The sequence below is a fragment of the Poecilia latipinna genome, unplaced genomic scaffold, assembly GCF_001443285.1.
Source record: "Poecilia latipinna isolate Pla-1442-1.1 unplaced genomic scaffold, P_latipinna-1.0 Scaffold820, whole genome shotgun sequence".
NCBI lineage: Eukaryota > Metazoa > Chordata > Actinopteri > Cyprinodontiformes > Poeciliidae > Poecilia > Poecilia latipinna.
The window spans coordinates 167,092-187,616 of record NW_015113436.1 but is presented as its reverse complement, the minus strand read 5'-3'; the positions used below and the strand labels follow the sequence as shown (position 1 = coordinate 187,616).

The 20,525-nt window shown below is 40.7% G+C and overlaps 2 protein-coding genes across 11 annotated transcripts in view; both read right to left on the bottom strand.

Moving 5' to 3' along the window:
* Positions 1 to 1,145: 1,145 nt before the first annotated feature.
* Positions 1,146 to 7,148, bottom strand: rcc1 (regulator of chromosome condensation 1). Its single transcript, XM_015047334.1, has 10 exons — positions 7,041 to 7,148; positions 6,113 to 6,209; positions 5,328 to 5,521; positions 5,043 to 5,222; positions 4,419 to 4,515; positions 4,156 to 4,278; positions 3,913 to 4,053; positions 3,616 to 3,735; positions 3,346 to 3,498; positions 1,146 to 1,884 (listed from the first exon to the last, which is right to left on the bottom strand). Exons 2-10 carry the CDS (start codon positions 6,189 to 6,191, stop codon positions 1,709 to 1,711), a joined length of 1,263 nt encoding a protein of 420 aa, XP_014902820.1. The 5' UTR covers positions 6,192 to 6,209; positions 7,041 to 7,148; the 3' UTR covers positions 1,146 to 1,708.
* A 1,225-nt stretch (positions 7,149 to 8,373) lies between these two features.
* Positions 8,374 to 20,525, bottom strand: part of phactr4b (phosphatase and actin regulator 4b) — a 35,909-nt gene continuing 23,757 nt past the window's right edge. For 9 of the 10 annotated variants that reach the window (XM_015047326.1, XM_015047325.1, XM_015047328.1 and 6 more), the window contains 10 exons: positions 17,579 to 17,914; positions 15,582 to 15,713; positions 13,148 to 13,676; positions 11,910 to 12,184; positions 11,543 to 11,741; positions 11,275 to 11,330; positions 10,887 to 10,948; positions 10,658 to 10,795; positions 10,443 to 10,519; positions 8,374 to 9,977 (listed from right to left, as the gene is read on the bottom strand). In XM_015047326.1, coding sequence (XP_014902812.1) covers positions 9,962 to 9,977; positions 10,443 to 10,519; positions 10,658 to 10,795; positions 10,887 to 10,948; positions 11,275 to 11,330; positions 11,543 to 11,741; positions 11,910 to 12,184; positions 13,148 to 13,676; positions 15,582 to 15,713; positions 17,579 to 17,914 — 1,820 coding nt within the window. In that variant the 3' untranslated portion in view covers positions 8,374 to 9,961. The remainder of the gene's footprint in view (positions 9,978 to 10,442; positions 10,520 to 10,657; positions 10,796 to 10,886; positions 10,949 to 11,274; positions 11,331 to 11,542; positions 11,742 to 11,909; positions 12,185 to 13,147; positions 13,677 to 15,581; positions 15,714 to 17,578; positions 17,915 to 20,525) is intronic. The other variant, XM_015047333.1, reaches the window with a different exon arrangement.

Here is a 20,525-nt window from a genome sequence, read left to right as displayed (position 1 = left end):
TTTTTTTTTTTTTTTTTTTTTTTTTAAGTGTTGACCTGCCTGAATAAGGCTACATATATTTTTAATCAGTGTGGTTATGATAGAAAATTCTGAAATGTTCTCCGATCACTCCGCCTTTCAAGCAACATTTCCAATCTGCTGCAAAATAACTTGCAACCAGTTCAGCCATTCATAATTTTTTTTTATCATCCTCCCCCACTTATCTCCACTCCTCTTCCTCCCACTCTCTTTCTCTGTCACTCTTTATCCCACTTATCCACCATGTTTTCCAATTAACCTTTAATAAGACTCGTTAAACCAACTTCAGTCCTCAAAGCGTTCAGAGCAAAAAACACAAGTCTCAATGTGATATCAAACAGATTATTGTCAGTGTTGTCCATTTCAATATTATAGCAAATTAATCCTTCAACTCTTTCCGCAGCTCTATGTCAATTTAATGTCTCGCTCTTCATGCACTTTTCTTTTCCCCAATGCACCTTTCAGGGATGGAGGATACAGTGACAGATGGATCTCTCGTCTCTCGAGTTCGAACCTCCCCTCGATCCTGTTTTCTTCTCCCAAGCCACATCAGTGGAGGTGGCAAACTACAGAGTCATCAGACTCTCAATAGTCTGATGACTCGCCCTTTCACTTTGGTTAAGCCAGTAAGCTCGCATCAGTAGCTGGGAAAGTCTGGGTTACATTTGCTGTTATGGCTCTGAGTGCTGTGGATATTTGTTCTAATTTTCTCTGATTGTTGTGCTCTCCAAACAAACATTTTCCATCTTCTTTCTATAACTGTTGTGATGCCTCGTGTAGTTTCTGCCCAAAGCACATTGGTGAAGCTGCCCCCACACTGAGATGCAGCCAGATCCACAGAAGAAATACCAACCATCTCATCCATTTGCAGTTTTGGTCATTTTGTTCGCTTTTCCATAAAATTCTGATTGAGTTTTTGGCAAGTGTGGCCGAGGAGCTCCGCTTTCTATTTAAAGTGGAATTTTGTTAATTTGCTTTCAACATTAAAAAAAAAATCTCTTCAAGGCTAAAAGCGATTTATTAAATTCCTAAAACCTGAAGCCACAACTTTAAAATATGAAGTACTGGTATGTGTAATTTACAAACTGGCTTAATGGAAAAATTACTTGCTGCAAATCAAAAACAGATCTTAAAAAATAATCACCTTTATTTTTTGCAGGACCCAGAATGTTATTACATTTTCAAACAGTCACAACAATCGTGTGTGTTTGTGTGCACTGAATAAAACGAACAGTAGATACACATCTTGAACACGTCGAATATGAATGTCCCGTCTAAACCGGATTATTGCTTAAAGAAAATACTTTAAAAGACTAGCCTTTAGAAACGTCAAATAGCTTCTCACTTCCTTCTCGAACAGTTGCTTTCATCAATGCACTAAATACTTTCACTCATACAGAATGACTAAATGAAAAATTAAAAAGGAACAACAACAAAAAAACCATTTAAAAAAATAGTCTCTCATTTTACATGATCTACCATGTAAGTCTTATGAACATTTCACCCACATTAAGAACAAAGCAGTTCTGCTAAAAGGTCAGGCCTCACCTCCTCTGCATACTGGACGTCGCTCTCCCTCAGCACCGACAGTCGAAAAAACTCTCAATATTCAATCTGAGCATCCTGAACGTGCCCCCCCCCTCCCAGCAATAATTACCAAAACTATCCCCATCACGGTGTCAGAGGCACATCAGCTCTCCTGTTTATCTTTAACCAGGAGGGCTGTGTGCTGCCCTCCACTGGAGGCCTGGAGAACTTCACGATTCTCCAGCTGCTTTCCCATCATCTTCACCGGGCTCCACTCGTCTTCCTCCTCTCCTGTGCCAAGCTGCAGGTTGGTTCCCATGCCCCAGGCATACACAGATCCTAAAGAGTGTGTGTGTGTGTGTGTGTGTGTGTGTGTGTGTGTGTTGGAGGGGGGAGAACAAAACCAGCAGTGAGAACTCAACTAGAAAATTTGAACTTGTAGTCAAGCACAGAATAATAAAGTCTGCTCATTAATTTTTAAAAGTGCAACAAAACTGCATTTGACCCAAATTTAAGTGTTAAACAAGGTAATTTTGGCCATTTAGGTCATTACATTTATATGTTAGATGATTTTGCAATTCGTAACTTCAGCAAAACATTGATTTTGTTTCACTCTCTCTCTACTGTCTCTCAAAGCGGCATTGCAGGGGATCTACTGGTTTTATAAAACAAAGAAAGTTGAACAACCTAGAAAATGACTACCACAGAGACGCTTTAGTAACTTTTAAAAAAATTCCGAACTCCTTCTACAGTCATTTAACGCAGCGTCAAGGACTAAAGCAGAACAAAATGAGAGATTAAACACAAAAGTAAAGCTCACAAACACAAAGAAATATCAAGGTAAGAGACATTAAGCACAAACACAGTGCAGCTGTTTATGACTTGAGTCATAGCAACACACAATCTGTGAAGTTTTGTTTTCAAAGTCTGACAGCAACTCAGTGGAAGCTGGTAAACCTGGAAGAGTTGCTTCTGTGAAGGCTACAAATTGTCTGAGTGATTTAAAAAAAATACTTTTACTTGCCAGTTTTGTTTTCGTATTAAATACAACAAAATGACATAATTAAACTGTATGTCCATATTTACCTATCACTATTTAGAATGGCTATGACAGCTGGTGACCAGAAATGCTGAAATGTCCTTTTAAATGGATCGAAACCGAAAAGTGACTATTTTCGGAATGTAAATATGTGTACACTCTGTGTACATATTTAAATTAAATTTAGTGAGTAAAAATCAGATTATAGTTGTGAATTGATTAAGATTGTTGGGTAAAACTAATCATTGTTTTATCATTTTATTTGAGTGTTTTATCTAAATGTGTTTAGTTACCTAACTGGCTCTGACCAGTTATTCTTTAAGGTTCTTTATCTATACTGTAATTTCCCACTCAACGGGTCCATCTGTTCTGTTATCTCAGCACTGAAGAAGGTCATCATCATAAGAGCCAATTCCCAGAGTTGAGCAGAGCTCACCAATCTTTGATCCTGAGCGGGTTAGAGGTTGTGGATCTCTACCTCATTGGTCTTGTGTCTGGTTCTTTACAAGTCTTGAGCTAATTTTAAAAATCCCAACAAAGACAATCTTATTTATTTTGCTTTCATTTTCTTGGATCCTAAACAGTTTCTTCAATCAAGGACACACGCTGAACCTCTTTCTGCTGCAGCCAATCTTTGTTCTTATTCGATCGGATATCAAGGAAAAACCTGAAGTTGTATTTGTTAAGATAGATTTGATTCAGGGAACTTTAAACTAAATACTCATGTGAAACTCAGTGTCCAAATCCAGTTTGTTTCTCACCTTCTCTGGTAACTGCGTAGCTGACAGAAGCTCCACATGACACTCCTTTCGCAGCCTCTATCCCCGCCACAGGAGTCGGCTCACTCCTCTCTTCAGCTCCTTCACCAAGACCGAGGCGGCCGTACTCGGCTCTGCCCAGACTGTAAACCTGCCCTTAAAGCACAAATGGCAAAAAAGATCTGGTTTGCCTCCCGTTTCTATTTTATTTAACATTAATATTGTCTCGACATATTAATAGTATTCATAGGCAGTCATGTGTGGTCTGCCAACCTTCAGCGTCGAGGCAGAGAGTGTGATGTTGTCCTCCAGAGAAATCCACCCAGGCAGTGGTGGAGTTCCTGAAGCACGTTAGTTTGACTGGGGCAAAACACATCGAGGTGTTTTGAGTGCCTGGACAAGATTGTGTAGAAAAACATACGCATTTATTATGGAGACATGCACCGACACCTTTTACTGCCAAAGTGAATTAATTCAACAAAGCGATGCAGACAGATGAATGGAAAGAAATGAGGCCAGCGTTGACAGATTGATAATCTCTCCGAATATCGAGCCAACAGCCGCTCTTACCCAGCTGATGGTAGTTTGAGAGACCAAATCCATAAACGTATCCTTCTTTAGAAACAGCAAAGGTAAAATACGCGCCGCAGAAGGCATCCGTGAAGCGAACTTTCCTATTAAGTTTCACCATCTGCGGGATCAGCAGTCGTCCTAAAAGGCCGAGACACAGTTCACAAAAAACATATGAAAGATATACCAACATTTTGCCCTTGATAATTTTTTTTGACAAGTGGAGGACATGAAGTTACCCACCAAGTCCTTTCCTGCCTCCTCTGTTTGAAAAATGTTCTGGTACTCGCCCCAGCTGGCCCTGCTCCGCTGAGCCCGACGTGAAAAGGTTTCCATCCAGCGTCAGCAAGACTATATGATCGTTACCTATTAATGCGCACGCACACACACACACACACACACACACACACACACAGCTGATTAAAAAAACAAAACAAACAAAAATTCTGCTGGCTCACACAGAGAAAGCGTGAAACAACTTGACAATGAAGCAAAGTATTTCATACCTGAGGCAATTTTCACAACAGGTTCTGTGAGGGGAATTTTCACAGGAACAGGACATGTTTTCATGGGCTCCAGAAGACCAATAACACCATTGTTGTCCTGGAAAAAAAAATGGATCAAACACACATAAGTTAGACACTTTTCAAAAACCATAACAGGAGAGAAAGTAGAGGAGTGGAAGCAAAACATACAACCTAAAAGATGGGCTACAAACGAGAGCGGACGAAAAAATTAAAGGCTAGAGCACAGGTTCAAAAAAATGTTGACGTTAAAATATAACAAAATTCAGCAAGACAGAGATACTTCCTAAAATGATTTATGTCAGATATAAACAAGTAAGCTGATTAAGATTTTTTAAGCTATGCATTGATTACCAATAATCAAATGATCCACAATTATCAAGCACCTTTTTCTTTATCACATTTTCAAAAAGATCAAACAAGCAGAAACTGAAAACTCCCATTGTTTTTATCTAATGCTGCGGACTATCACACAAATCTTGTTTTCTTTTCCACTGTGATATATCTTGACTTGTGACATCATACAAGGAGAAAATTTGCAACACACAAAGATTTCCAAACATATTAGAAGTTGATCCAAGTAGAAAAAAACATAAAAAGATTAACCCTGAATGAGCCGCAGATGTACACCGATCCATCCTCTGTGAGCGCAGCAGTGTGGCTGTCCCCTGCAGACACCTGGACCACCTTCTCATTCAGCGTTACCTTCCCAGGAACCGCCTCGGACCCTTCCTCTGACGTGTCCCGACCCAGAGCTCCCTCATCGTTACAGCCAAACGTGTAGACCTAAAAACAGACCCCCGCACCCCCCCAAAAAAAAATCATCACTTGAGAAATTTTGACTTTTTAATTCCTCCTTTTACAGACAGAAACAGACAAGCGTTGACTCACATGACCAGTTTCACTCAGACACACTGTGTGCATGCCTCCGGCCACCACCTGCACCATCTTCTCTGGTAGAGACAGCAGGGCTGGCTTCCTCCTCTCAGTGACGTTCTCACCTAAGCCCAGCTGTCCAACATCACCTTGGCCCAAAACCAGAACCTGGCCCACCTCTTTGCAATGACTCCTGTGTGAAACCACAACTAGCACACACACACACACACACACACAAACACACACACACGTACAAAAACATGAACTGAATTCTAAATTATTATTAATTTACTTATAGAAAATGGACTCAGACATCACAAGATACTAGACAGCTTTGCTAGAAGATGCTGCTTAAGAGAAAGAAAACTAAAGTAAATGTAATGATTAACACCCAGTTGTTGGTAGTAGTACACATTTAAATTGTTTTTCAAATAACTCAAACGAACAAATAAAAGTCTGCAAAGTAACAAAAGAAAATATATTTTGTGTGGTTGAAAAGAATGCTTTTCTTGAAGTAATGAAATAAATAACTAAAAAAAACAAACACTTTTGACCCAGAAAATTTACAGTGACAGGTTGTGTCAGGGAGTCTAGTCCAGCATGTAATAATATATAAAAACAATGTTTGAAGCACCTAGTTTCAACCTTGGTAGCCTCGTGACATTTCGTACATTATAATCCTTAAAGATGTAGCGGGAAATATAGAATACAACGCGTGTTTGAATGTAGTTTTGCGGTAATTTCCCAGCTTTTCTAAGAAGTCACAGGAAACCAGCATAGTTCTGAAGTTTATGATTTACCTTTTATTTTCTTGGCCTGTTCCACATCTTCACCGCTGGCTGCAGTCTTCCTCTTGTTGGTTATCTTTTTGGCAGGCATGGCAGCAATGCATTCACGCTACAGAAAACAGTGGTACAGTGTAGACAGGATTTTCATTTTAGTTTCAGACAAAATCATTTGTTTAATAAAAAAGAAAAGTCTTAAAAGCAAGGTTGCGTGAGACAGAAGTGTGGTAGGTGATTAAAGGCAGTATAATGCCTTTAATCACCTATAATGCTAAAAAGTTTATGACTTAATGAGAAGTGTGGCAAGACATGACCTGCTGACTGACAACAGCACAAGCAGTCTTTATTTCATTGACCGGTGGCTGATGGGGTTTAGCAGCTGTGAGGGGATCGTTTTACACTGCAAACAGCTGTACTTTCTCCACCTCTGCTACCAGACGAAAAGCAACATTCAACGTGAGCATGCCTAGTGAACCACTGTAGTGCAACTCTCTCCTGGGCTTCATTACACCCACACAAAATGACATGTATGCACGACGACTTGCCAGTCTATGTTGCCATTTAGCAAACCCGGACAGTTTAAATTCAGTTGCGTGACCTAACACTTTCCACATGTGTGCTACAGTTAGCTTTACATAAATGTATCTCATAACAATAAATATATACGATGTGTATATAGAGATTCCACCTGTTAAAGTAACAAATAAAGCAGTCGTTAATGGTTCTATATAAAAGTGAGACATTCGCTTAAAAAATAATATGAAGCTGGGTTGAGTATTCAGAAGCCAACGCAAGCTAGCTAACCGTTAGCGTCACACTTGGTAATGAATGAACAGCGGTTACAAACTATGGCAACTTACAAGCGCGCACATTAGTAACGATGGATTTATTTTCTCTGTTGTTAGCTATATCATCACAAGTATTGGGTAAATATTTTACTAACCTTAAAACTTGCAACAGTTTGTACTTTGGGCAGAGGTGAACGTTCACAGCCTGTTCCCGGTTTCCACACGCGAGACGTACGTAAGACGTCACGTTCTTTGGAACCTTGAGAGAGCACGTTTTCTTAAAGAGACAGTGACGAAATGAACTTGCCGAACAAATACCAAGTAGCCACTTTCATACGCAAGTAGTCACAGTGATATGAAAACGCTACTTGTCTATTTCAATTTTTTATTTAATTTTTTTCCCCACAATTATACAGAACCCGTCTGGTGACATGGGAGAAAGAAAAATAAGTCTTGGGAACGACGTGTTTAATTCGTAGACACGACTTAACATCTCTAAATAGTGAGTCGCGCCCACGAATTAAACAAATAGTGGTCACAAGTTATTAAGTTGTAGCCAAGATTTTTTATATCATTTACTGTCCCACAGTGGGCAGATGTAACAGCAGCAGCAAGGACCGTAAATACAAAAAGCAGTTTTGAGAAGATATAAGGAGGGGGGGGGGCAACTATGCAAACTACCCCAGTCCAGTGTAAAAAAAGAAAAAAAAGAAAAAAAAAGAAAGGAAAAATAGGAATAATACTATTTCTCTTTGCTCCTCAGATAAGCAGTGAGCATGAAAATGAAATGTGCCCTACTAATCAGAAACAATTTGACAGAGATGATTAAATTAGTAAATAAAAGGTTGAATGTTGCTTTGTCTGCTCTGGGCAACATGCTAGTTGAAGTCAGATTTAAATAATATTAAGATTACTAATTATAACAAACATTCCAGAGCTTTAAAATGATCCATCCATAACATTAAAGTGATTCAAACTTAATCTGTAATCTTTTCTCAATTTTCTTTTAAAATAAACAAAATAACAACCCATTAAAATACAATGCCAACCTCACTGTATACAATAGAACAGCAAAGATGCGTAAAAAGACTTATTTTTGCCACTTCAGTAGCATATTGAATGACAATCAACTGTTAATGGAAGGGAATTTATTTAATGGTAGACATAAATCCTGCAAACAATCTGAATTTAGATTTGTTATTTCTTTCAGATGAGCCTAAGATTGAACTTTTTAGTGACAAAAACTCTAAGAGGGTGTGGAGCAACACAAAGGTGACAGTAGGTAATTATTTAGTAATGTGATATTTCCACCACTAAATAAATGTGTTGACATTTGAGATGACATAAGTGGGTTTATATGTAATAAAATATCACTTTCTTTTAAGGCTTTTTGCACATCCTTACAGAACCCCTCGACTGCAGGGGGCGCTGTTAGACCGTCAGAAAAAGTAGGGGGAAAAAAAGAGTCAGGCACAGGTTCACTTCAGATGAGGTTCAGAGAATAATAGCATTATTTATTCAGATCCAGATGTGACTATTTACAGTTAAAAAGAAAACTCATCGGCTCCTATCATTCAACATCCAATTAAAACTGATCTTATCATTATTGTTTTTTTTGACAGGAAAAGAAAGGCGTTTCATGTTCCCATTCTTGTAGCATTTAATCACAAACTAATGTTTTGTACTTAAAAAAATAGCAACCTATAATACCTTTATATTTAAAATTTATTTCCAAATAAAAGGAAGACAAGATATACAGAAGCATCAGTTAAACCTATATGAACCTATACACAGCATAGAGAACCCTGTAAGCTACTGGCCAGACAAAAGTACATTAAAACGCACCTGCAGCTTCAAAATTCTCCAACCAAAATTGACTCCCTGTTGACCGGTTATTCATTTTCGGACTTTTTTGTTGTTGTTGTATAAATCCCTGATCTACGCTCACAGCAACTCATATTTAAGCTCTTATTACAGACACTATGAGAATGACCTTATTTAAAACGGCTACAGAATGCATTGCTTGCTCAATCGTTAAAGGGAAGTACAAAAACTCATAAAAAAAGTAGAAATGAAGAGAGGTCGTCCAGATCCAATGGCACTGGACGTCCAGTTGGCTCATGCAGAGGATTGCAAAAATCAGTTTCCTTTAGTCCTTCAGGCATTGCTTATGTTGGCACGCATGAAAACGTAGATGGCCTCCCTGACCTGCACTTTTTTTTTTTTTCCTGCAGCTAGATTGACGCTAAATTGGTCACCTTACATCACAACCACAAGTACAGGCAAAGCCAAATAATAATAATAATAATAATAAAAACCCAGCTCAAATATAAGCTCTCACTACTCATATGATTACAATTACAAAATAAAATGTCTTGTGCATTACAGAGTATTTTATCATAACATCTTTCCCCAGTTGCATTCTAAGATATAACAACAGCAGTCTGTACATAACTAATAGAAAACACAAAATCCCAGAGATGCCAAGTCCTAAAGCGGAAAACGTCCAAATTTTCACATTCTGGTGCTTCAGTCTCTGTTATCTATTATTACTGTGTGAAGTATGATAAGGTCCTCATCATTATTACTGTTTTTATTGTATGCCGTTACATTAACAAGATGAGTTAGTGTTTCCATATACAACAAAGAGAAGAAAAAAGGCAACACAGAATGAGGCCGCGTTAAAGGTTTTAACTAGATCCAAGTCTCTGAAGGGCGCCGCACGCAGCAGCAGCAGAGTGAGAGTAAGCGCTGTGGTCGTATCTCCTCTGCCGCCTCACTCCCTCGTTGGCACGTTGGGTCTCTCACACTCCCCGCAACCCCACGTCATCTAGGAGAAATACTGCATCTGGACCTCGCCTGCCACCGTCTCGGGTCAGGCAGAAAGCGATGTGGTGAGAGGGTGATGGAAGGCAAGCGGCGGGCATTCTTGTTGTGAGTCACTTCCAGGCTCTTCCCTGATTACACAGTACAGCAAAGTCTGGATATGGTGGGGGGAAGAAAAGGGGCAATCTGCGCACGGAGCCGCCTCTGTTCACAGAAATCCTAAGTGCTTCACTATCCGAGAGCGTGGACGCTAAGGCCGATGAAACCTACACAAAACAGAGATCCAGTTTAAATAAATTCATCACCCTAATGTATATTTTTACTGATGGTGCATATTGCTTGAGAAGTAAATTAGCATGATTTTATTACTAGGTCTAAATAATCACTAAGTATTAACACCTCTTAAACTTTACTCTTTTGTCACATTAACCACAAACTTCTAGGTAGTCTGGTTTTCATGGGGGAAAGGTGAGAGAAAAGTAACTGTTGAAAGAAAGTCCAGTTTGCAGACGCAATGTAGAGGAAATAGCAATATGTTAAAGAAGGTCAAATTAGATCAAATTGAAACTTTTAGTCATATATGGTGATATATGTAGTGCATAAAAAACTCTGGAAACACCAGAAACCTGGCGGTAGCATAATTGTGCATCACTCTATGCAATCAATCGTATTTCCTATGGTATTCAGATTTACTGAGTGTTATAAAGTTAATATTTAACCCATAATTGTACCTTGTGTAAATTCTACTCTCTTCATGAACTTCCATTTCAGTGCTTTTATAGTCGTTGAGCTCCTTCCGGATGGCGGCCTACAAAAACCAACAGGGAATGTTAAAACAGTGAACTTTAGAAGAAAAATATTGAATGTCACAGTTTCATGAACATGATCAATTAGGTGCATTTCTCACACAAAGTAATCTCTGTTTTAGCTTCACAATAAGCAATACCTTGTCTGCAGGGGTCAGCTTGGTCCATGGCTTGTCCGCCCTCCGGTCGTAGTCCTGGGCCTCTGTGACTTCCACATACTCGTGGAAACGCAGGATCTTTCTCGCCTGCAGCTCTGCGACTGTGGGTCTTTGACTCAGCTGCGACAGAAGGATGATTTTTGTTACTGCTTCACATCCATCAAAAGCAAAATATGACACCTGGGTGTTTGTTGTTGACGTGCTTGTTCACCTTTCTGGTCAGACGCCGTTTGATCTCCCTGACCTCCGCTTGCCTATCAGCTTGATTTTTGGCTAAAAAAGAAAAAAATAAAATAAAATAAATAGGGACAGAGCTTATTTTAGACTTGAATGTGAAAGCTTTGTTTGATGTGCAGGAAAGGCAGAGAAGAAAGAAGTTTCCAAAATTAGATCGCTCAACTGAATTGAGAAACCTTTTGAAAGCAAAAATCTATACAGGAGACAGCTTTGTTGAACACGCCGGAACATGCGGTACAATTTGGCTTCACTGAAACAAATAATTCAGAGGCAAAACCCTCACAGCACTGAGAGATGAGTAAATATTAGACAGTAAAATTGTTGCTAATTTAAAGTGAAAGGGAGCGATAGTTAATACTGACGCTGAAGGATGTTCCTTTGCTCAAGCTCCTCAGCAGTCGGTCTCTGGCTGAGCCGCCTGAATACAAAAACAAAACAAAAAAAAGAAATCAGTATTTTCACAGTGTTTTATCCACTTTTCAGTCAGGAAATAATTAGGACAGTGATCTAAGAATCTATTTCTGTATCTTTTTCTTAATTTTCTTTTTTTAGAAAATCAGATTTGACACACACACACACACACACACACAAGAAAAACCAAACAACAAAAAACGATGACAGTGAATTTACCGTGTGAGTGCGGTGCCGATCTGTGTACGAATGGCCTCCCACTGCTCCCTGCTCTGCCAGGTCAGGCCCGTCTGACCCGGAGGCTGGTCCTCTCTGCTGCTTCTCTCCTGTGTGAACCTGTCCCTGTCCGGGGCGCAGGGACGGCTGCTCAGCTTCAGAGCCAGAGTGTCCTTCCTCTTGACCCTGCTGGCCAGGGCACCTGCACGACAGAGATGGAGAAGAAGAGAGAAAGGCAGCGACTGTGATGGAGTACCAGACTACTGCATCGCTTCACGTAGCAAAAAAAAAAAAGAAAAAAACAGATGGAGTTCGAACTTTGTAAAATAATCACTTAAATTATTTCTCTATCGATAGAGACCGAGCTTACTGAGTGGGGGCTCATCCTCTTCGTCAGAGTCTTCCTCTTTATGGGCATCCTGATCATCTGAATCGCTGTCCTCCCTGTCATGCTGTCCTCGCTCGTCCTCTTCCTCGTCTTCCTCCTCCTCACTGCTGTTTTCCCCAGGAAGGCCACAAACACCAGCATCCCCGACCAGGCAGCGGCGACTCCGTGGCTCCAGCTCCGGCTGGGGGATTTCACCGTCGTACTCCTCTTCCTCATCATCTTCTTCCTCTTCTTCCTCCGAGTAGTCATCTTCAGATCTGACAGGAAGGAAAAATTTCAGAGTGGATAATAACACGAATGTTGAACTTGTCTTTATTAAGCTAATAACTTTTCTACGACAAAATTTTGATCAGTGCAACTCTAGTTGTGAAATGAGCAGAGAAACAAATCTTATGATTTTAAATATTTGTCATTAAACTGAAGTCTGAACTGTGACACGCTCTTTAGTCTGTGTAAAATATGAAGGCATAAGTCTGTGAGACTTATTTTGAGGTAAGAGAGAAAGTAGTTTGTTGTCATCGGTGGAGTTGACTAATAAAGACTGATGGTCAGGTTAGCAACATTCATAAATAAAGATTAAAGAAACACTAAACACTTTTAAATAATTTATATGATAGCATTTTTGTTATCCAAAAGAAACAGCAACATCCTGACAGACAAGATACAAATAGATACTGCAGTTGGCTAACCATTAGCGCCTACCCACAACGGGGTTAGCATCTGCTTTCCAGCCTACTGTCACTGCTAAGGGCTATTTTACAGTTCTTAAAGGGGAGGTATTGTGGTTTATCCAAGCATAAAGTGCCATTTTCTAGTACAATCAAGAAACTGTGTTAGCTTCAGTTGTTTCAAAAGTGCTCAATATATCAAACATGACTTAGAAGACTTTTTACTTTGTAAGTTGACGGAATGAAATTGTGCCTGTCTCTTTAAGAAGCTCCTACTCTGTCTGACACTTTGCCTTCAGCAGGACGTCACAACAATGTTTCTCATTATGCTGTTAGCTGCTCTTAGAAGTAGTTAGTATGATGAGTTCAGCAGACTAGTAGTCCCACCAGATGTTTGCTAATTGCTGCTGCTGCTAAACAACATACCAGATTCTGCATCCAAACAATCTGTTTCAATTTTAATATTTCAAACATTGCAAACTGCTGAACTGTGCAGCTCCAGCGTAACACGAGACATGAGGACATGTCACGTAAAGTGCTGGAAAAACTCACAGCTTCAGAGGCTGAATGCTGACGGGGAGAGGTCGGCCGCGATCCACCTGATACTCCGGAGGGGTTTCGAAAAGCAGCGCGTGTGCCCGCTGCGCCCCGTCCGGATGAGGCTGCGCCGGGCCAGGACTTGACAGCGCTCGCTGGATCATGATGTGCAGCGGGACGGGGGCGGGGCGCTGGGGCGACTCCACGGTTGGGCTCGGTGGGTCGAACAGCATCGGTATGGGCTGGGGAAGAGGGTGCGGGTAGGAGTGCTGATGGTGGAGGTGGTGGGTGTGCATGTGCTGGCGGGGCGGAGAGGGCGGTATGTGGGTCGGCAGGGGTGGGGAAGGAGGCGGAGGGGGCAGCTGGAAGCCCACGGGGAGGATGCCGTGGTCCTCCACAGAGTGCGGGGACGGAATGACGGGATGACTCGGAGTGGGGTCATCCGTGTTGCGCTTAGTGACCGGGGTTGTCCTCTTGGGAGGCATTGGAGGGGAGGGCTTAGCCGGATGAAGACTCGCACCCCCCGTGGCTTGACTGAAGTCTCCTGCAAGTGACAAAAAAAAAAAGAAAAAACGAAATGCCTAATCGAGTTGTTTCAAACATAGAGAGACTGCTGGGGAATATGCATAATGGCGAGCTGCTAGCAAGTTGATCTTTCTCAGTGCAGTTTGCCCCGTGACATGTGTGCACAAACGTCAGTCACACATATGCAGTCATTAAATGCGCACGAACAAGCACTTTTATTACATGTGTGACTGAGCATCAGAGCACATATGCAGTGTGTGCCAGAGATACACACGCTGCCTGGGCAGAGCAGAGTGCAGCATGTGCCCCAGGTCAGAGAGACAAACGAGATGCATACATGCTCTTCGCAGCCAGACCCTAAACAATCCATCAATGCTCATATAATTTGCCTCATACTGTGCACAAGAGGCTCTTAAACACAAAGCTTCAGCTGTTTGCATGCACAGCTATGTGGCTGCTACAGTGCCTTGCAAAAGTATGTATAGTCCTTGAAGTTCTTCACATTTTGTCACACCGCAGCCACAAACTTGAATGTTTTCTTTCCATTTTATGTGACAGACCAACTTAAAGTCGCATAAAATTGTGAAGTGGAAGAAAATGCCACGTGGTTTTTGAAATCATCATTCTAACATGAATGCGGTTTGATCTAAACCTCAGTTTGAAGTCTTTTGCTGCCTCTTACAGACCAGGATTTCTTTTGTTTGGCTCCATCCGTCTTCGAATCAGGTCTAAGCAGTTTCGGTGTGCGGCCACACAGCGTGATGCAGCCAACACCACCAATCATGTCATCCTGGCGTCTGCGTGTTCAGGTTCATGTGGAGTGCTGCTCAGTTTAGTTTGAAGGCTATTTTCTTTGGTAGGTTTTGCACTTTTACATTTTTGAAACCTCAAGATTTTCAAAGCCATATATATATATATATATATATATATATATATATATATTTTTATAAACTAACCCTATTTTAACTTCTCCACAGTTTTTTCTCTGATCTGTCCTGCTGTGTTTCTCAGTCTGTATGACGCCTGTACAGAAAGGATGGACTTTGGGATTAAATCCAACCCAAAACGACTCAATTTACTCATTAGGTGATTTTAAAGGCTGCTTTATTTAGCGGAGTTACTTAAGAGAACATGTGTACAAAGGCCACACCTATCTGATGCTTATTTGTAAAAAAAAAAAGTGATAATAACTGAAAACCAGCTATTCTTTTACTTCCACATCTCAAATGTCAGTTGTTTTGTGTGTCTGCCACATAAAATCTCTCTAAAACGCATTGAATTTTGTGGTTTTAATGTTACAAAATGTAAAAAAAAAAGAGACTTTGCGTGGCACTGTTATAGCTCTGCAAACTCTTCAGAACAGCTGGGAAAGCATAGCTGCTCTATGGAGGCAAAGTGAAAGAACAGAGGAGGCAGAGTCACAACATGCAGCTGACTGTGCTGTAGTGGAAAACATCTCCTCCTCTACCTGAAGCCCACACCACTGTCTCCACTCTACATTCCCATCCCTCCATAATCTTTTTTTTCCCATTTCCTCTGTGCATAACCCGGCTGGGTTATAACACATGATATTATATTATGCAAAAAAAAAATAAATAAAATATTTGATGTAGTGCAGCCAACAGCTGAAACCTGCTGAAGGCTCGTCCTCATTCACACGTATAGCCTCTAAAAACAGGTCAACCGCACTCACACAGAAGCTTCCTCATTTAAACACAAAGCAGGGCTCAGTATCGGCTTATCGTAAGCATGCGACTCTTATTTAGTGCATCCAAAGAAAGGAATTCAATGGCAATCGAGGGGTTAAAAGGCAGAGCAGCAGAAAAAAGAAAACATGTTGGCAGCAAAGAGGGGGACGTGACATGATGAGGAAGGAAGACTCTGGACTGGCGGTGTCTTGGTGACAGAAGCGTCTCCTCTTTACCTGAGCGCAGGCCTCCGGCCCGCCGGCACAGGTAGACGGGCAGAGACAGGTAGACATCGTAGTCACACTCTCGCTTCCAGCAGGACCAGTAGAGGGGAAGCTGAGCATTTTCTCCCCCCTGCAGGGCGGATACTAGTAGGGAGGAGACGGAGGCCTTTCAGCGAAGTGTTTGTTACATAAATGAAGCTGCGTGGCGGGGCTGTCGAAGCGCTTCGTTAGGGAGTTATAGTGCTGTGACGCACATCAGATGGGAATCCGTAAAGGTCGTTAATTAAACGTGCAGCCAAACTGTAGGTTGCTTTGCTTTAGTTTTAACTTCTAAAAATCACAAAGGCAAAAAAAAATGATTAGCCTCCCTTCATTTTTGGTGCTTTTCTAATCACATGTCCACATTTCAGATAATCTGAAAAAGGTATATTAGGCATATATAATGCAAAAACAAAAACAAAAAACAGTTTCTAAATTACAATATTTTTCAAAACCTGCTTTTTTGGGGTTACAAGTACAGTTACAATCTACTGAAAGACATTATCCACTAATGGAGAAAACATGGATCAGTGATGATTGTGCAAGTTTTTCTAAATTACTCCAAGTTCACCTCAAAAACTCACACAGGAGGTGAAAAAGAAAACAAAACAACATCTAAAGCTCTGCAGGCGTCGGGCTCAGATAAGGTCAGGGTTCACGAGGCGACAATAAGAAAAAGACTGGGCAAAAATGGTAACAGTGGAGGGGCTCAGGGCATAAAACCCCCAACTTTGATTAAAACAAACAGTCTATCTCATGGTTGACAACAACAACCCCAAATATCTTGACGATTCCCAAGAGTTTTAGAATGATATTTTGTTGACTGATAAGGCTAAAGTGGAAGGTGTCAAACTAATATTGCATTTCAGAAAAATAACATCATATATATATAGAGAGAGTCCAATATGCAGTTTTGGTGCAGTTATGGCTTAACATAATTGATGTTAAATAGAAATAGAAAATCCTGAAGGACAAATTTCTTCTATAAGCTTGTGAACTTCAGCTCAAAGGAAGGTTTTATAACGTCTTTGCTTAAATCAGATAAAGACGCTGCTGCCTGACCTTCAGATGAATGCTCCAAAAATCTTCCAATAATGCTGAATTGTTCAGAAAAAGAGTCGACCAAAATTCCTCCAAAATGATTTAAAAGACTATCAGTTATTGTTTGTTAGTTTTTGCCACCAAGGGGTGACACAACTGGTTTTTAAATTCAGCAGGAAAAAAATACCTTTTCCTAATGGTTTATGTAGGTTTTTTATTGTCTAATAAATAAAATCACCATTTGAAATATGTGTTTAGTATTTCATCAGATTATCTTTCAGTTTTATTACATTTGCTTGACTGCATTAGTGATGATTTTGGTAGGACAAACGGGCATAATTTATGACTCCTATTGACTGGAAGGGGGGAATAAATGATGAGCAGGACATGTCGCGTCTCACTGGCCTATAAAGAACCCGAGTGTCTCTTTAAAGCAAACCATGCACTTCATTAGCAACGTGGATGGCTTGTTTGGCTGACTTCAAGAACACAAAGTACACTCATTTATCAAGACACTGCAATATCAACAGATGTGCTGTTCAGACAAGAGCGAATCATAATGGAGAGTCTTTGCCTGGAGGGAATTAAAGCAAGATCCCAGATGACAGGAAAACCTCACTGTAAACAACAACTACACTGTCTGTACCGAAGCACAGCCACAGGAGCCTCTGTTATCTTCACAGTGTAAAATGCATAAAATGTTGACACTGAAGGAGCCCAGGCATGATAAATAACTAGTTGGAGAAAAAAAGCTTCTCAAGCTGTTCAAATAGCATCATTAGTGAAATGCCTGAAAGTGAGTGAGTGGAATTTCTCAAGGCCAAAACTCTCCGCTGTCATTTCCTGTAGAAAACTGCTCGCAAAGTGAGGACTCATTAAGAAGTCCGTGCATTTCGGTGACTAAGATCCGCTTACTTCGCAGCACTTACCCAGCATGGCTGCGTTGTTCCGGTTTACGGGCTTGGGTGGAGGCAGAGGAGGCTGCTTGGTGCCCTGAGAGGAGGGCGTCAGGGCTGAGGGCGCAGGCTGATGCGTGCTGGTTCCCGCAGAAGACACGGATCGCACGGGTTTGGAAGTCCCAGCGGAGGGGGACGAGTAAAGGGTCGCGGGGTGGCTGGACGGCGTCCGAGGCGGGCCCTCGTTTCCGGGCTCAGGGGTGGAACTCATCAGCCACTTGGGAGGCAGGACCGACTGCTTGGGCGGCAGAGGTTCACGAAGAGTGTCCTGCAGCGCCTCCAGTTCAGGTACAAAATGGCTGTCTGACTCTACCAACAGAGAAGACCAGAGGAGTTTTATTTAATGAAGCTAAAATCGAGTGGGAAAAACTACAACACTGATATTTAAGAATATCAAACAAAGGGGACCTGAGTTATGATAAGCACACCTCTGATATTATCCAACTTCATGGTGATTCATTTCAAAAGTCAGTTTTGAAGTCAATTAAATATGTTATCACACCTATCCGATGTTTACCTTTTAACATAATTCAAGATTTTCTTCTTTTGACTTAGTATATAGTAGCCAGCTACACGATTATGTTTTGTTTTAATATCAAAACCCCGTGCTACTTCTCACCTCTCTCTGCTTACACCGGTGAGGCAAGTGTAAGAAGATATTCTTTGAGTGATTTTATCTCGACACGTTTTCAATGTTTTTGAGGCTTTTATTTAGAAGTAAGAAAGGACAAAGTTCTTGAGATGCCATTGTGGACTGTGGTTTGGACTGTGGTTTGAAGAAGCATCCGCCACTTGTAAATTGTTTGTGTGACTGCATTTATAGTGAAAATTAACAGGAACTGTGTGAAAGTCAAAAAAGAAACATTTTTCCTGCAGGAACAGTCCAAAAGGCGCAAACAGTGATAAAGCCAACATCAACTTCTGAGCTTCTCACTCATTCAAACTAAAGGCTGTTTCACAGTTGTGCATAGAGCATCATAGGGCAGGTCACGCGTTGTCAAATGTGACGTTTTTCTCATCTTGAGTGAAGTCTGGTGCAAAGACCATCCATTATTAAATCTTTATTTAGATCTTCCAACCTTGTCAATATTGACTTTTTTATGATGATTATCAGTACATTTTAAAACAGGTTTTCATTTTCAACTGAATATTGACTTCAACTTTTAGATAATGTGTCTCTTTACGTTTCTTTCTATGATTGTAACATTATGCAATGAATGGTGCCTTGCTGCTACATATGAACTTCCCAACAATATTTTAGTACAGTATTTTTTTTAGCACTAACGTTGCTGAGTTCAGTGAAGCTATCACTGCCACAGATAAAAACAAAACAGTAATAAATAACTCCACTGACTCCCAGCATTTTTTCATCTGTCCAGCAGGGGGCTCCTTTTGTGGCTGCAAAAAGCCTTAAGTTTAAAAAGAAAAAAGAAAAAAGAGAAAAGAGGCGACAATGTTACATGCTAACAGTTATCTTAGTAAAACTCATCCTAATGAGTTTATGGGTTTCGTCATGGTCCGATGGAAGCCATACTGATCTTTTAGATAATTATATTCAATTCAAAATAAAATGGAGGATAATAACCAGGGTAAACATTTGGGATGAGGGTACATGTGAGATAATGCAATGTGCAAATCATGTCAGAAAGTTAAACGGTGAAATCAGGTTTCACTTGATTACTGCTAGAACCTTTTATCTGGAAATTTTAAAAGTAGATCAATTCAATTCAAGTGTAGTTTGTTATTTTTTCTTATATTGTATAACATAATACTTGGGTTATGTTAAACTTGTGGCATAATACTGGCATGAAATGAACTAAAAAAAAAAAGACTATTTCCTAGTTGCAATTACTGTGTCAATAATTCATCCCCGGGCAGAAACGAACCATTATATGAGCCACTGGCAGGAAACTTATTAAAAGCAGAAGATTATAAAAGACCTTGCTGCAAAGCTCTGAATGCCTCAGCTAAAGAGACTGAGTGAGCAACTCTCTGCCGCTGCACCACTCGAAGCACTGTCTGTGGCAGCTCTTGTTTGAGAACGGCATTATCTGGGATCAGCTGTGAAGGTAAACAGCGTGGGCAGCTGCAATTACGGCCAAAAAAAGCCCACCTCCCTCTGACCACCCCTCTGCTGCTACTGCTGCTCCCACGCCATTCCTCAAAGTCGCAGCTCCAAAGTACAAAGCTGTTTGTGAACAGATGAACCTCTATCAGCACGACGTCACCGAGCCAAAGAGGAAATCATCCAGAGGAAAGCAGGAAGTAGAAATGAAGCACAGTGGAGGCAGAGAGAGAGAGAGAAAACGAGGACAGAAAGCAGGATATGTGATAAAGATAGAAAGAGAGTAGGAGAGGGAGAGAAAGGGTCGCTGGAGAGAGAAAGAGAGAGAGAGAGAGAGAGAGAGAGAGAGAGAGGCAGAAAAGGAAAATACAAGGTGAGATTTAAGAACAGGCTGGAAGAGGCACATGAAAGTGTGCAAAAATTCTTCTCATCCAGCAGATTTAATTTCAACACCTTTATCTGTAATTCTTCACATTATTTATACATTTTTTTCATCTGTTTATCATTAACGATTCCTTCTTGTGTCCCAGAGATGCCACATGTATCAGTGCTACACGGTGTCACGCAAAAGACTTTTCACTTCTTGAACTTTTCCACATTTTGCCTTGTCGCAAAGATCAACATCTTTTACTAAGACTTCATGTGACGGACCAGCACAAAGCCGTAGGGTTTATATAGTACAAATAATAATCTGAAAAAAACCCCTCACATTCATCTGATGCTCCTAAGTAGAATCTGGTGCAGTCACCTGCTTTGACAAGTAACCTAATTAGCGAATGGAGTCGACCTGTGTGTAATTTAATCTCAGTATAAATACAACTGTTTGGTGAAAGGCTCAAAAGTTTGTCAAAGGAC

Excerpts from the sequence above, each read along its gene's own strand:
- rcc1 (XM_015047334.1), bottom strand. The coding sequence starts at position 6,191 with ATGCCTGCCAAAAAGATAACCAACAAGAGGAAGACTGCAGCCAGCGGT. Across the intron at positions 3,499-3,615 it reads TCTCTGCCTCGACGCTGAAG|GGCAGGTTTACAGTCTGGGC; the intron begins GTTGGCAGACCA and ends TTGTGCTTTAAG. Across the intron at positions 1,885-3,345 it reads CTACGCAGTTACCAGAGAAG|GATCTGTGTATGCCTGGGGC; the intron begins GTGAGAAACAAA and ends CACACTCTTTAG.